Raw genomic sequence first — 15732 nt, 5'->3', positions numbered from 1 at the left:
AGATGACGCTGGGACAATGCACTTACTACCTATTATTCCTTGATTTTAATGCTTGGTAAACTATCACTCAGGTGTATTCAATTATTGCCTTTGCTAATTAATTGTTAGGATAAAAACCGAGCTTCTTTACTCTCACTAAAACATTGGTGCTTTAGTAGAAGACAGAATGATGAATATAATAAATAATTCATTCTTTTTCTACTTGATTTTGATTTCTTCCACTAGGTTACTATATTTAAAGAGTTTTTCATTCCATGCAGATTGAAGGTTAAGGGAATTGGTATGGTGACATCTACTAAAAACATTCTTAAGATTGTATCAATCAACACTATATTTTGGAGATTTGGGGCAATAATTTTGTCTTTAATGACGTTTTAGTTTCAGAACAATTTGTTGAAAGTTCATGGATTTGGGGTTATATTTGTAGTACATTTGCAGTATAGGGATTTACTATCTTTAAACTTTGATAGATAGTGTTGCATAATGTGTGGAGAACTAGCCTTAGAGGTATGAAGACTTACGTTTAGGTCCTGCCTCTTTCACATACTGGACATGTGAGCCAGATCAAATCACTTAACTTCTCAGTGCTCAAAGCAATTTTGTAAGAAAGTTGCAAAGTATATGCACCAAATGGTATAGCATCCAAATTTTTAAAAAAGTTAAGTGAGTTACAGGTGGAAATAGTAAAACCATATTAGTGAACCAAAACTGTTGGGATGCAGCCAAGGCAGTTCTTAGGGGAAAATTTATTTCTCTAAACATTTGTATCAATAAAATAGAAAAAGAGCAGATCAATGAACTGTTCATGCTACCAAAAAAATTAGAAAAAATAAGAATAAATTAAAAATCCCTAATTAAACACCAAATTGGAAATCATAAAAATCAAAGGAGAGATTGATGAAATTGAAAGTAAGAAAACCATTGAATTAATAATTAAAACAAGTAACTGGTTTTGTAAACAAAAATAGACAAACCATTGGTTAATTTTATTTTCAAAAAAGAAAGAAGGAAACCAACTCACCAGTATCAAAAATGAAATAGGTTATGGTACCACCAATGAAGAGGAAATTGAAGCAATTTTTAGGAGATATTTTTCCAATTACATGACAATAAATATGACAATATAGGCAAAATAGATGAATAGTCACAGAAATATAAATTGCTTAGACTAACAGAAAAGGAAATAGAATATGTAAATAACCACATAATAGAAAAAAGAAATTGAACAACCCATCAATGAATTACCTAAGAAAAATCCCTAAGACAAATGAATTTTACAAAATATTTAAAGAACAATTAATTTCAATACTATATAAACTATTTGGAAAAATAAGCAAAGAAGAAGTCTCACCAAATTTCTTTTACAACACAAATATGGTGGTGATACCTAAACCAGGAAGAACAAAAACAGAGAGAGAAATCTATAGACCAATTTCTCTAATGAATACTGATGCAATATTTTTAAATAAAATACTAGCAAGGAGATGAGATTATAGCAATATTTCACTAGGATCATATATTATGACCAAGTGGTATTAATACTAGGAACGCAGGGCTGGTTCAACATTAGGAAAAAATATCAGCATAATTGACCATATCAACAATGAAACCAACAGAAATCATATGATGATCTCAATAGATGAAGAAAAAAACTTTTGAAAAAATACACCACCCATTCCTTTTAAAAACACTGTAGAACATAGGAATAAATGGAGTTTTCCTTAAAATGATAAGTAGTATCTATCTAAAACCATCTGTAAGCATTATATGTAATGAGGATAAGCTAGACCCCTTCACAATAGAATGAGGGGTGAAGAAAGATGCAAATTATCACCACTATTATTCAATATTATACAAGAAATGCTAACTATAGCAATAAGAAAAGGAAATCAAAGGAATTAAGATAGGCAATACAGAAACAAAACTGTAACTCTTTGCAGATGATATGGTGTTATACTTAGAGAATCCGAGAGAATCAACTAAAAACTACTTGAAAATGTTAAAAACTTTAGCAAATTTGCAGGATGTAACATAAACCCACATTAATCATCAGTATTTCTATATATTACCAACAAAGTCCAACAGTAAGAGATAAAAAGAGAAATTCCATTAAAATAATGACGGATAATATAAAATACTTGGGAGGCTATATGAACACAATTACAAAAACTTTTTACACAAATAACATCAGATCTAAACAATGTATAAAATATTTTGTTCATGGATAGACTGAGCCAATGTAACAAAAATGACAATTTTACCTAAATTACTTTACTTATTTGGTGCCATACCAAACTACCAAAAAATATTTTTTAAAGCTAGAAAGAAATAACAAAATTCATCTGAAATAATAAAGATAAAAATATCAAGGGAATTAATGAAAAACAATGTGAAGAAGGGTGGCCTAGCCATACCAGATTTCAAACTATAATATAAAGTGTTAATCACCAAAACAATCTGGTACTGACTAAGAAATAGAGTGGTAGATCAGTGGAATAGATTAAGTATACAATGCATTGCAGTAAATGATCATAGTAATCTAATGTTTGATAAACCCACAGATTCAAGCTTTTGAGACAAGAGTTCACTATTTGACAAAAAACTCTGGGAAAACTATAAAACAGTTTGGCAGAAACTAGCTGTAGACCATTTCACTGTGCACACCAAGATAAGGTCAAATTGGGTACATGATTATTTAGCTATCAAGGCTGAAACCATGAACAAATTAGGGGAGCGTAAAATAGTTTACCTGTCAGATCTATGGATAAGCAAAGAATTTATGACCAAACAAGACATGGAAAGCATTGAAATGTAAAATGAATATTTTTTATTATATTACATTAAAAATGTTTTGCACTAACAAAACTAAATGCAACCAATATTGGAAGGAAAGTAGAAAGCTGGAGAAAAAATATTTTGTAGCCAGTGTCTCTGATAAAGGCCTCATTTCTTAAATATGTAGAGAACTCAGTCACATATATAAGAAGACAAATCTTTCCCAAATTGCTAAATGGTCCAAGGATATGAACAAACAGTTTTCAAATGAAGAAATCAAATATATCCATAGTCATATAAAAAAATGTTCTAAATCACTACTGATTAGAAAAATGAAAATTAAAACAACTCTGAGATGCCACTTCACACCTATCAAATTGGCTAATATGACAGTAAAAGAAAATGATAAGTGTTGGAGTGGATGTGGGAAAATTGGGACATTAATGGTGCAGTTGCAAAATGGTGGGGTTGGTGTAGTTGTGAACTGATCCAACCAATCTGGTGAACAATTTAGAACTGTGCCCAAATGGCTATAAAACTCTACATACCCTCTCATCCCGCAAGACCACTACTAGGTCTCTATCCAAAAGAGATAATAAAAGGAGGGGAGGGACCTATTTGTACAAAAATATTTATTAGAGTTCTTTTTGTGGTGGAAAAGAATTGGAATTTGAGGGGATGTCTGTTAATTGGGGAATGGTTGAATAAGTTATTGTATATGACTGTAATTGAATACCATGGTGCTATAAGAAATGATGAGCAGAATGATGTCAGAAAAACCTGTACTTTTGTGAACTGATGCAGAGTGAAGAGAACAGAACCAGGAGAACATTGTACACAGTCAGCAATGCTATACAAGGATAAACTGTGAATGTTTTAGATATTCTCAGCAACACAATAATCCAAGACAATTCCAAAGGACGCATGATGAAAAATCCTATCCATTTCTAGAAAAAGAAATGATGGAGTCTGAATGCAGATAGAAGTGTACTATTTTTAACTTTATTTTTTTGTGGGTTTTTTGGTCTATTTTCTTTTACAACATGGCTAACATGAAAATATGTTTTGTGTGATTGCATAGGTATAACATATCAAATTGCTTACTATCTCAGGGAAGAGTGCAGTGGGGAGGGATGTAGAAAGAGCAAATGAAACTTGAAGATTTTAAAACATGAATATTAAAACTATTTTACATGCAATTAGGATAAAAATAAAATATTATTTAAAAAAGACAGTTGCAGAGATACTAACCTCCATTGGGAAAGGGAATTTCCTCAGCTTGAAGTTCTCTGTACCAATGAAATCCCAGGCCATGTCTCAATGACAATTTATTAATGCTAATGAACTTCTGGTGCACAATTATAACCATGACAATATCTTTCTAGACATTCAGGAAGTTCTACAGTGTTATGTTGCATAGTTTCTATGACTTTGTCATAACCACCATTTTCATAATCATTATTATTGATTGTACAACAATAATAGAAATAGCAGAAGTCACAGCAAGAACAGTGACATTATTCTTATTACAGAGTTTTAGGTCTATTATCTCAAGAATATACTAACTACATCTGGAAAATCTCATCACCAGGTTGGTTTCAGGGTAATGAATTTTTCAGCCACTGCTACTATCAAAGACCATCTAGGGAGTACCCACACCAGCAAGATCACAGATAGAGTACTGAAGTACTATTATGATTACCAAGCAAATCTAAACCAGTCATCAATCATATGTATATGTGGGTTAGTTGTCAACTTTTGATTCTAAGACTACAAAGAGAAAGGAAGAATAATCTCCCCAAATTGGTAATTCCAATGCTTAAAAATTTATTGCTCAAGTGATCAAAATTTTATTAAGTGCCTACTATGTGCCTGGCACAAGGTTAAATGCTAAAGATACATGAAAAAGAAAAGAAAAAAAAAACATAATCCAAGTACTCAGTGAACACACAATGCAAGGAGGGAGGCAACATGTAAACAACTATGTACAAATAAACTACTTACAAGATAAATTGGAGATAATCAATGGAAATAATGCATGAACATTAAGGGGATTAAAGATTACTTTCAAATGGTCAGTGGTTTAGTAGGAATAAACATCAAGGAGTTGAAAACTAGAGACTAACAAATTAGAGAAAGGTTATAGACCACTCATTCAAAAAAAAATTCTGGCAGTGATGTGGGGGAGAAAAATGCAACTATAGCTGAAGGGGGAAGAAGGGCATAAGGTAGTCTTTATAGTGTGGGGGAAACCTGAAAACTAATGAAATGGGGTTGATGTTGGAGGAAATTCCCAGAGGAGGTTTAAACATGTCCTTGTTCATTTTAGCCATACCTTTAATGACTTGGTAACTTTTATATTCCTTCTTCAGTCTTAATAAATTTATACTTATTTTTGGATTATTTTATTTGTGTTTCTGTGGTTTTCTTTAGCTCTGCAATGTTGAAACCTAGAGTGGCATCCTGGATTTCAGGAATAGACATATCATAACTTTATACGCATGATAAGGTAGGGTTTTAAATTTGTTCCAGTCAATCTTGTATAACAGCATTAAAAAGTGGAGAGGACCAAAAGTCAAGAGACCTGGATTTTAGTTGCAGTTTTGCCACTAATTTAATTATGTGAACTTGACCAAGTTATTCCTTGTCCAATCACTTTGTCTATAAAATGAGGTTATAGTTAAGTTTCCATTCAATGCGATCATTTCAGTATTCAGTGCCTTGGATCAGTAGACCAAAGCTGAGCACATATGGTAAATGGCAGTTTGAGTGCCAAAGCCAGAAACAGAGCTTCAATTATTAGGAAAGAGACATTAAAATGAAGCAATTTAATATTCTTACTTTGAGACTATAAACACCAGGAGTTTATCTTATTCAAAAGGAATATATCTAATTACACATATTTAGATATGAATGCTTGTCTATATGCATTTGAATGTGTGGATATATGTTTATATACATATATAGACAAATATATATTGTGGAAATAGAATTAAAAGGACTTAGTAACTAATTAAATATAGGGATGGGAAAGAGTGAAGAGATAAAAGAAATAACAAAATCAGGACATTGTTTGGGAGGAAGAGGATTAGCCTTGCTTTGGATATATGTGGATATATGAGGATATATGGATACAATATCTCAGTAGAGAGAGCCATTGTTTGGGAGGAAGAGGATTAGCCTTACTTTGGATATATGTGGATATATGTGGATATATGGATACAATATCTCAGTAGAGAGAGCCAGGGCACAGATCTGTATTTGGCAGCCTAAGGCATATAGGTAATTCTTGAAGTTATGTAAGTAGTTAAAGCCTCAAAGACATAAATGCTAAAATATTTAGAACTTGAAGGGACTTTAGAAGCAATTGGGTCCAATTCCTCATTTTATAGATGAGATAACTGAGGAGGCCCAGAAAGGTTAAGTGATTTACTTAGAGTCATGTGGCAAGTAAATATCTGTGGTGGGATTAGAACCCAGACTGCAATAACTCTAAGTACCAATACCCTATTCTAATGGACTATTTTGCCATAGATACGTATGGATAAATATAATATGTATAAATATAATATGATAAATATGAATTTGCATATACAATTTTATACGCTATGTGTGTGTGTGTGAGTGTGTATGTGTGTGTGTGATATGTATATGTGGGAATGGTCCTCCCTGGATCACTGCCTTGTGGGGGTGAGGCTTGCATAGCTCAATGAATAAAGGCATATATGGATTTGCACGCACACACACACATACATACTTATATGTATGGTATATGTGGACAAATATATGTATATAGATAGGGCACTTATATTTACATCATCTATCTCTATCTCTACCTCTATCTTTATCTATTCACACTTCATTCTTCCCCTCCCAAAATACAAACTCCCTTCCACTTAGTAAGCTGAGTTAAGTTAGATCCTTATTGTTAACACTTTGTTAGGTTCTGATAAGATAAGGTTCCTTAACCATGCTCCCTCTTTTGATGTTCTAAGCAAACCAAAAGAATTACTGTCCCTCAGGTAACTCTTACACTTGTTTGTGAAGTTCATTCTTTCTATCTATCTAATCTTTATCTATCTATGTATTCATATACATCGTGGATCTACATGTATATGTATACTCATATGCACGTATATTATGCGTATTTAATATATGTATATGTTTTAGCTCCATGGTCTTTTGTAATTAGATATTACCTACTCTACCACCTCTTAAATCTAATTTGTTCCTTTTGAATAAAACATTTTCCATTTGGAAATTTATGTACCAGAGTAGGGAGGGGTGATGGATATCCTTTTTTTCAGGGTGATAGGAAAGAAAAACAGAAGCAATAATGAGCTGACTGTATTACAAAAGCTCTCCTCAGCAAGAGGAGGCAATGGATAATGAATCCATACCTTCATTCATTCAACAAGCATTTATTAAGGATCTAATTCTCTTCATCTGGCACCAGGTGCTGAGTGCTGGGGATACAAAAACAAACAAGAAAACAAATAACAGCAACAACAGCAACAACCAGTTCCTGCCCATGAGGATCACACATTATTTTATTGGGGGGAAATCTTGTGTACGTAGATAAGAAAATGTAAAATACGTGGAAATCAGATACAAAGTAATGTTGGGGATGAGGAGGTGGACCAGGAAAGGCCTCATGCAGGAGTTGGACATACATGTCAATCCTGATGGTGGCCAGATTTTAGGAAAAATATTGACAACTTGGAATTCTTCTGGAAGAGGGTGACCAATCTGATGAGAAATCAGGAGATGGTGTTTTTCAAGGACTGGATTTAAGTACATTTAACAAGTTTAGCCTACAGAATGAGTGATTTCAAATATTCTCAAATAGAAGAAAGGAATTGTTCTTTTAGATCAAAGAGGGGAAAGGAATAAACATTTATATAGCACCTAGTACATACACCAAGTACCAGTTGGATTGAAAAAAATCTACTTAAAATTATGCACTAAAGTTCAAAATCTACTGTGGAAGTCCAGGATAGATTATGTGTGACAACAGTATATATTAAAAAGAACTTGGATTTTAGTATACGATGAGCCCGACATCATTATTAGTATGATATAATGAGCCAAAAAGCTAATAAATTTTGATATTGCATCACATTAACAGAAGTATAGGTTTTATAAGGAGGGAACTTTTCCATGATCTTAGGGCTACTGAGTATTGTATTCCATTCTGGGAACCAACGGCAACAATTTTAAGAACCATATATACACACAATATTCTGATACATGTTAGAGAAGATACAAATGACTTGGTCCCTCACCTCAAGGAGTTTATGGTCTAGCAGGTGCAAATGATGCACAAGCAATCCCATCACACACAGATATTGTATCGTAAATGCATTAGAGAATTACCAAAAAAAGAGAGCTATATAAAGTAAGAGAGGGAAAACTATCAAATGCGAATAGGATGCTAGTGCAAGGAAGGTTTTTGTTTTTGTATTTTTGAGGAAGTTGGAATTTTAGTGAATTTTCAAAGGATGATTAGGAATTCAACAGGCCTCAAAAGGGCTAGGGAGAGGGAATTCAAGGCCAATGGAACTCTTGGGTAAAGGCATGGACCTAAGAGATTTCATCATGTTTCAAGGGAGAGAAAGAGATGCAGTTTGGTTGGTTTATTAGTCATACGAGATTAGGCTGGAAAAGTACAGAATTGCTAGAAGATGAGGGAGCTTGAATGATAGGTGGAAGCACTTGGACTTTTTTAAATTTTTTTTTAGTAATAATCCACTGGATTTTTTGAATTCTGGTGTGTTATGACTATAGCTATGTATAAGATAGGTTCTTGCAGTTATGAGAAAAAATGAACCATTGAAAGGGAAGATAGTGGAGGCAAGAAGACCTATAGGTTTGCCATTACAATAGCCTACATGAGTGTAGATCAAGTCCTCTACCATTGTGATGCTAATGAAATTAGAAAGGATGGATATGATATCATAGGTTTAGAGCTAGAAGGGTCCTTAAAAGCAATGGAATCCAACTCCCTCTATGAGGAAAATTAAGCTGAAGACTTGTCCAGGGTCACACAGCTAGTAAATATATGAGGCACAATTTGAACTCAGATCTTTCTGATTAGAAGTCAAGAAGACATATTCCTAAGTTCAAATCTGGCTTCATACACATACTAGCTGTGTGACACTGGGCAAGTGTCTTAACCCTGTTTGCCCAAGTTTCATCACCTGTAAATGAGCTAGAGAAGGAAATGACAAATCATGTTAGTGGTTTAGTTAGTGGTTTAGTCCAGTTATTAGTGAAGAAAGCCACCAAATGGGGTCACAAAGAGTCAGACTCTTGGCTGATGGTCCACCATTCTTTACATTGTATTATTGTGTGTATATTTCTCTATGTGTGTGTGTGTTAGTGAGAGAGAGAGAGACAGAGAGAGCATTTCCCTTTCTACGCTATTATCCACAACAGCATAGGACAGATTTTCTGTTTCTTTTGCATTCTTCCCAGTGCCTAGAACAGGGCTCAAGTCACATCCAGCATGCCTGCAAATATTTTGACTTACTGATAAAGCAGTTAAATGCCCAAGATCATACCTTTATTTATTTAGACTGGGTATAGACTAGCACAGTAGAAAAGAACTCAGTGTCTTAAGGTAGGTGATTCTGACCCATCTCTCCTACTTCCTCAATTGCCCCCATTGACTTTAACCCTTTTTATGATCTGGAAGATTACACTCATAGGGAAGGAGAGGAAATAGCAGCTAATGACCTATAGGTATCAAATGATACCACATCCTTGAAGGATTATTTCTGAAAGATACAGGGGAAGGAGAGGATAGGGAAAGACAGCCAATAGAGATACTTCCCTTGTCAGATTCTCTTGAATAGTAAAAGTACACAGAAGATTTTAACATTTTTCTTTTATTTCCTCAGGTCTCCAGAAGGAGATGGTAAATTACCACTCTGGGTGGAAGATATTTCAGAAATGATCATGGTCTTTGGTAGCCCCCATAAAGATGCCCTCTTGAATGACACAGAATTCCATCCTTCCTTCTTCCTGCTTCTGGGAATCCCAGGGCTGGAAAGTGCACACATCTGGCTTGGCTTCCCCTTCTGTACTTTATACTTGGTTGCACTCATGGGAAATATCACCATCCTGTATGCAATTCAGACTGAACGAAGCCTCCACCAGCCCATGTTCTACTTCCTGGCCATGTTGTCAGGAATTGACTTGAGTTTGTCCACAGCTACCATCCCCAAGATGCTGGGAATCTTCTGGTTTAACTTGAAGGCTATTGAATTTGGAGCCTGTGTCACCCAAGTGTTCTTTATCCATTTTTTCACAGTCATGGAGAGCATTGTCCTGCTGGCCATGGCTTTTGACCGCTATGTTGCCATTTGCAACCCTCTCCGCTACAGCATGATCCTTACTCACAAAACCATTGGTTTCATTGCTCTGGTAGTTTTCCTAAGGAGCTTATTTATGATAGCTCCTATTGTATTTCTCCTGCTTCGACTCTCTTATTGTGGGCACAGAGTCATCCCCCACACCTACTGTGAGCATATGGGTGTGGCTAGACTGGCCTGTGCCAGCATCAGAGTCAATATGTATTTTGGTCTAGGAAATATTTCCATATTATTTCTGGATGTGATTCTGATCATCATTTCCTATGCCAGGATACTCCAGGCTGTCTTCCATCTACCCTCCCAGGATGTTCGACTCAAAGCACTCAATACCTGCAGCTCCCACATCTGTGTCATCTTAGCCTTCTTCATGCCAGCTCTATTCTCCTTCCTCACTCATCGTTTTGGCCACAACATCCCCCATTACATCCATATCCTCCTGGCCAATCTCTATGTAGTTGTGCCACCTGCCCTCAACCCTGTCATCTATGGGGTCAGGACCAAGCAGATACGGGAGAGAGTTTTGAAGATTTTCTATAAAAAAGAATGACACGATAGAAACAAGGATGTCTCAGTGGTACTCTTTTTCATTCTACCACAGTAAATGAGCCCACTTGAAAACTCAAAGAGGTGCTGTGGCATGCTGAATAGAGAGCTGACCTCAGAAATGGGAAGACTTAGGTTCAAACTTCACATCCTAACTCTGTAGCTTTGGACCACTTTTCAATGTACCAGGCAGCTGTCTAACAATCTAAGTTACATAGAAGGTGCCTACCTGTATTGGTAGATTGTATTTTATCATTTCAGAATATTTCTTACTAATGAATTTTTTAAAAGAATAGCTTTAAAACTCTCTTAGTAGGTACTGATAACATGCTTGTGTATGGATCTGGGTGTCTCTTTGATGGCGTGTATGTATAAATGGGTTGGTTTATGAATGGGTAAGTTTAAGTAGTCAAAAGAATTGAAATGACTGAGGAAACAAAGGTTCGAATTTCTGAGCATACCAACTTACTAAGCAATGCATATCAATTACCTAACAAATTGGGACCAAGCCCTCTCAGCTTTGGCACTGGACTGAATACAGGGAGAGACAGATTTTTATGCATTAAAAATAATCAAATAAAGTCAATTAATTAAAAGAAAACAATTCACCACGATACAAAATTAAATAATGATTTTTAATTGGAGGAAAGATTAGGAACTTTCCAAGTTGGAATGAGGAGAATGAGCAGATGCAATTTCTTGAACTCAGAAAAAAGAAATGTCCTCCTCCCCTCAAGAGATATACTCAATCAAAGGAATATGGGAACAGTAACTGATTGACCAGTGAAAGATAAGACATATGAGTTGCTTGAGCTGTATAATTGTGAGAAAACTCCTTGCATCAGTCTTCAGATCTGTTCAGGTTTCCTGTCAGCCTAACCTAGGTCTTTAAGCAACAGGCAGAGGTGGTCTAGTTTTCCAGTCATGCAGGGCTAGGTTAGAACAATACAATAAAGTTTTCTCTTAATTCCTACAATTGAATAAAGTTTTTCACAAGACAGAAATTGGACTAGACCCATAATTGAATAGAAATGGAACTGAACTAGCTTCACAATTGAGTCACAAGATGGAGTCAATGTGGCTCATTCTCTTCCCACTACCACTTGCTCTTAATATGGTGTCAGAATGAGAAGCAATTTGCGAATTTAGTCCTACCAGTACCTGTTCAGGCATCCCCTCTATAGGGTCTTTGACAAACAGTGATCCACTTAACGCTCAAAGAACACTACAAATGAGAACTACCTTCTCAGGTAGTCTGTCTTATTTTGAGATAGGTCTCATCATTAGAAAGTTTTAATTATATTATACTGAAATCCAGAACTACTGCCAATTGTTCTCAGTGGGACATTTTTCCCTCTGGGGTCAAGCAGAAAAAGTTTAATCTCTCTTCAACATGGCAGCCCTTAAATCATAAAATAATAGATTTAGGGTTGGAAGGGACCATTTGAAGTCATGGACTCCACTCTTCTCATTTGATATATGAAGAAATTAAAGGGAGTTGTAATCAGCCAAACCAGGATTGTGTCATCTCCTCTGATTCCAAATCCAACACTTTTTATTGTACCTTGCTGCTTCCTATTACATTCTATTACATCATGGCCACTGCCCAGGTCCACAATGACTGAATTGCATTGCAATTTAGCCTATATCTTTCTGTTTTGTTAATAAGATTTTTTTTTGAGAGATTTTAAGTGTCTTCCTAACATTTTTCACAGCTTGAAATACAAGCATATTATTTTTATGGAATTATAATATTGACTAAATTACTAAATCAATCAATTTATCAATAAATAAGCAAATGAATAAATAAATAGATAAATGAATAAATACATAAGTAAATAAACAAATGAATTAATGAACAAATTTAGTAATGCTGAAACAAAAAAATAGAATTACTCCTATTATCATAATTACAATCCCATAAGAATATTTTAATGAATCCATGTTAGCTTGGAGTGATTACTTGTTCTCTTTTTCGCTGTTCACAAACTATTTCTCCAATATTTTTTTTAAATCAACCATTGGTCAACTTTAACATTCTTTGTTATTTTTACTTTGTTCTAATCTTCAGCATTCCTCACATTATTTTCATCTAACTGTGTCATTCTTGTTTTCATCCACAGTTTGCTTCCAATTTTTATTGATACACTTTAAAAATTGGATTTGGTCAATCAGTTCTCTATACAGTCACAGTCTTTTTAGGCAGTTTTTCCTTTCCTTCCTCATTGGAATTATTTTCATTTGTGTTATCAGAATTTAATTAGACAGGCTTCTATCCCATCCAAATTTCCCAGTAGAATCTGGCACCAAGGGAAAAAGTTCTGAGTACCACAGTTTAAGAAGGATGTCATTAAACTGCAAAGTGTCCAGAGGAGGTCATCCAGGAAGGTGGAGGACCTTGATACTCATGATAGATGAGTATCAATTGAAGGAACTGGGAATGTTTAACCCAGAGAAAAGAAGACCCAAGGGGTAAGGGCACATGACAGCTATGTTTAAATATATATTTGAAGGGCTGTCATATGGAAGAGGGAGTTGACTTGCTCTATAATTGCAGAGGACTGAACCAGGGACAAAGAGTGGTAGTTGCAAAAAAGCAAATTTAGCATTGATGTAAAAAAAAATGGTAAAGTGTTATGGTAGGCACATTTTTATGTATTAGCTGGACTAGACTGTCACTGAGGTTCCTTCCAAGTCTCAAATTCCATGATTTTTTGATCCTAGTCGTTCATAGAATATTTGAAATTTCATCTCTCAGTGGGCATGTAATCTCTCTAAAGAACAATGATAACCTCCTTAAAATATCAGATTATTAGCAAGATAAATTAATCATTTCTTAACTTTTCTGCTTATAGTATAAAATACCTTGACATCTTTCTGGATATTTAAAACCTCTTAAAATGACTGTATCCTGTCTTAGTATTGGTTTTGTGATCTAATTCTTTAAATCTCTATTTCGTCATTCTAGTTCTGTGATCAACAATAAACACTCACCACAATAACACTTGTTTCTCTTTGACTTAATCCTCTCCTTGGTATCTCCATAATGCTTCCCCTTCTTATGCATGGATTTTTTTTTCCTAATAGGGACATATGCAGTGCTACTAACACTCTTCCTCCACCTCCATCACCCCTTTTATCTGACTTGTTCTTTTTGCACAAGTTATATCCTCACATTGCCATATTTCAGTAATGTATCATACTCCACTAAGGTCTTAATAGTAATTATGAGGTAACATTTACCTCCTTTAGTTAAAATATTTAATTTACTTTAAAAATAATTATGCACCAATAACAGAGACCATGAATATTATTACAGCCTTCTTTCTATTTGGTATCTCCTGACTTTGCTCATTTCTTTTGCTAGAGCTCTGTTGTATCTACTTTTATCTTTGCCATTTGGACTTAACAGTTTAATGTGAATAATTGCCTCCTCTCTTTGTGATTTTCAATTAAAAACCTGATGAAATTTTCAAAACTACAAATTCTTCATATCCCTGATGTAATAGGTAAATTTTCAAATAAATAAATTCTTCATAATCCTAACTATGGCTAGGGAAATTCTATTTACTAGAAGTAGTCTGAGGTAGAACTAAATTCTCTCCCTTGAAAGATTTCCTTGAAGATGCTTGGATTTGCTTTGGTGCCTGTTTGGTAAGATGTATTTAAGGGAAAGAGTTATGGGGGACTCAAGGAAAGGTGAGAACTGTTTAATGAAAAACAGTAAGAATTTGATGAAAGACTAACCTTTGCTTCTTAGGAAACTCACTGCTTTAACTTTGGGTAGAGCTAGGATTGGAGCTGAAGTCCTTTAATTAGGCTTTTTCTTGCACCTGTACCATTTTTTGTCCCCTAAATACAATGGACCTTCCTTAATTCCCTTTTGACACACCCTTTCTTATTAACTTCAGAATTCCTTGCTTGATCTCCTGGGTCCGGACCCCATAGACAATGGGGTTGAGAGCAGCTGGGATGACATGGTGTAGAACATTGAGCAAGATGGGTACATCAGGAGAAACTCTCTTCTTGGCTACATGGGTGAGAATAAAGACCAGCAGGATGGTGCTGAAGAAGAGGATGAGGATGAAGTGGGAGCCACAGGTACTCAGGGCCTTGACTGCAGCACTTTTAACCTTTAACTGAAGAATAGCATGTAGGATGAACATATACGAAAGGAAAATAAGGATGAGATCAGAACCAAGCATAGTCCAGCCAGCAATGAATTGGTAGAGGCGATTGAGAGTAACATTATCACAAGAAAGTTTGGACACTGACAAATTGGCACAAATACAATTCTCAATGACATTGTACTGACAGTAGTGTAGCCGAGCAGAGAGAATAGGGATAGGCACAGTGGCAAGAGCATTCCGGGCCACTATGAAAATGGCAGCCTTGGCAACAAATTGATCAGTAATTATGGATGGGTAACGCAACGGGTGGCAAATAGCGACATATCTATCATATGCCATTATCAGGAAGGTACAAGACTCCATGGCCAGGAAGCAGTTCATGACATACATCTGGAGAAAGCAGGCTGAGAAGCTTATGGGTCTGAGGTCAAACCAGAAGATGAGCAGGACCTTGGGGATGACAGTGAGGCAGAGCATGATGTCCAGCAGGGAGAGGAGGCTGAGCAGGTAGTACATGGGCTCATGCAGAGAGGCCTCCAGCCAAATGGTGATTAGGAGGGTGGCATTGGCCCCCATGGCCAGGAGGAAAAGTAGGCTCAGGGGCAGGGAGAGCCAGCGCTGCCAGATTGGAGATCTAACAAAACAGTTCAGGAAGAACTCAGAGACCTCAGTGGAAGAAGAGCTGTTGGAAAGTAGCATGGTGCATAGTCCTCTGGTAGTTGTGTTCTCTGAGGTCTTGTGGGGAAAGGAAAGAGTTAATGAATAAACTGTGTAAAAGCCTAGAGGACAAGCAAGGAATCAACCAGTGAGCCTTTATTAAGTACTGTTACTTACCAGGCACAGTTCTGAGTGCTGAGAATATAAAGAGAGAAATGAAAGTCTTTGCCCTCAAGAAGTTACATTCTGTT

General features: G+C 35.5%; 1 protein-coding gene and 1 pseudogene across 1 annotated transcript; one reads left to right on the top strand and one right to left on the bottom strand.

Annotated features, from left to right (window-relative positions):
• The first annotated feature begins 9691 nt into the window (after nucleotides 1-9691).
• Nucleotides 9692-10698, top strand: LOC114023858 (annotated as a pseudogene).
• A 3868-nt stretch (nucleotides 10699-14566) lies between these two features.
• Nucleotides 14567-15523, bottom strand: LOC114023820 (olfactory receptor 56A3-like). The gene has a single exon (XM_027836623.1). The coding sequence runs from the start codon at nucleotides 15521-15523 to the stop codon at nucleotides 14567-14569; it is 957 nt and encodes a 318-aa protein (XP_027692424.1).
• Nucleotides 15524-15732: the final 209 nt, after the last annotated feature.

This window comes from Vombatus ursinus, unplaced genomic scaffold (assembly GCF_900497805.2).
Source record: "Vombatus ursinus unplaced genomic scaffold, bare-nosed wombat genome assembly UNPS02004456.1, whole genome shotgun sequence".
NCBI classification, from domain to species: Eukaryota; Metazoa; Chordata; class Mammalia; order Diprotodontia; family Vombatidae; genus Vombatus; species Vombatus ursinus.
The sequence above is the reverse complement of the archived record's forward strand: the minus strand, read 5'-3'. Positions and strand labels throughout refer to the sequence as shown.

What these genes read in the sequence shown, in the direction of transcription:
- LOC114023820 (XM_027836623.1), bottom strand. Translation starts at nt 15,523, where the DNA reads ATGCTACTTTCCAACAGCTCTTCTTCCACTGAGGTCTCTGAGTTCTTC.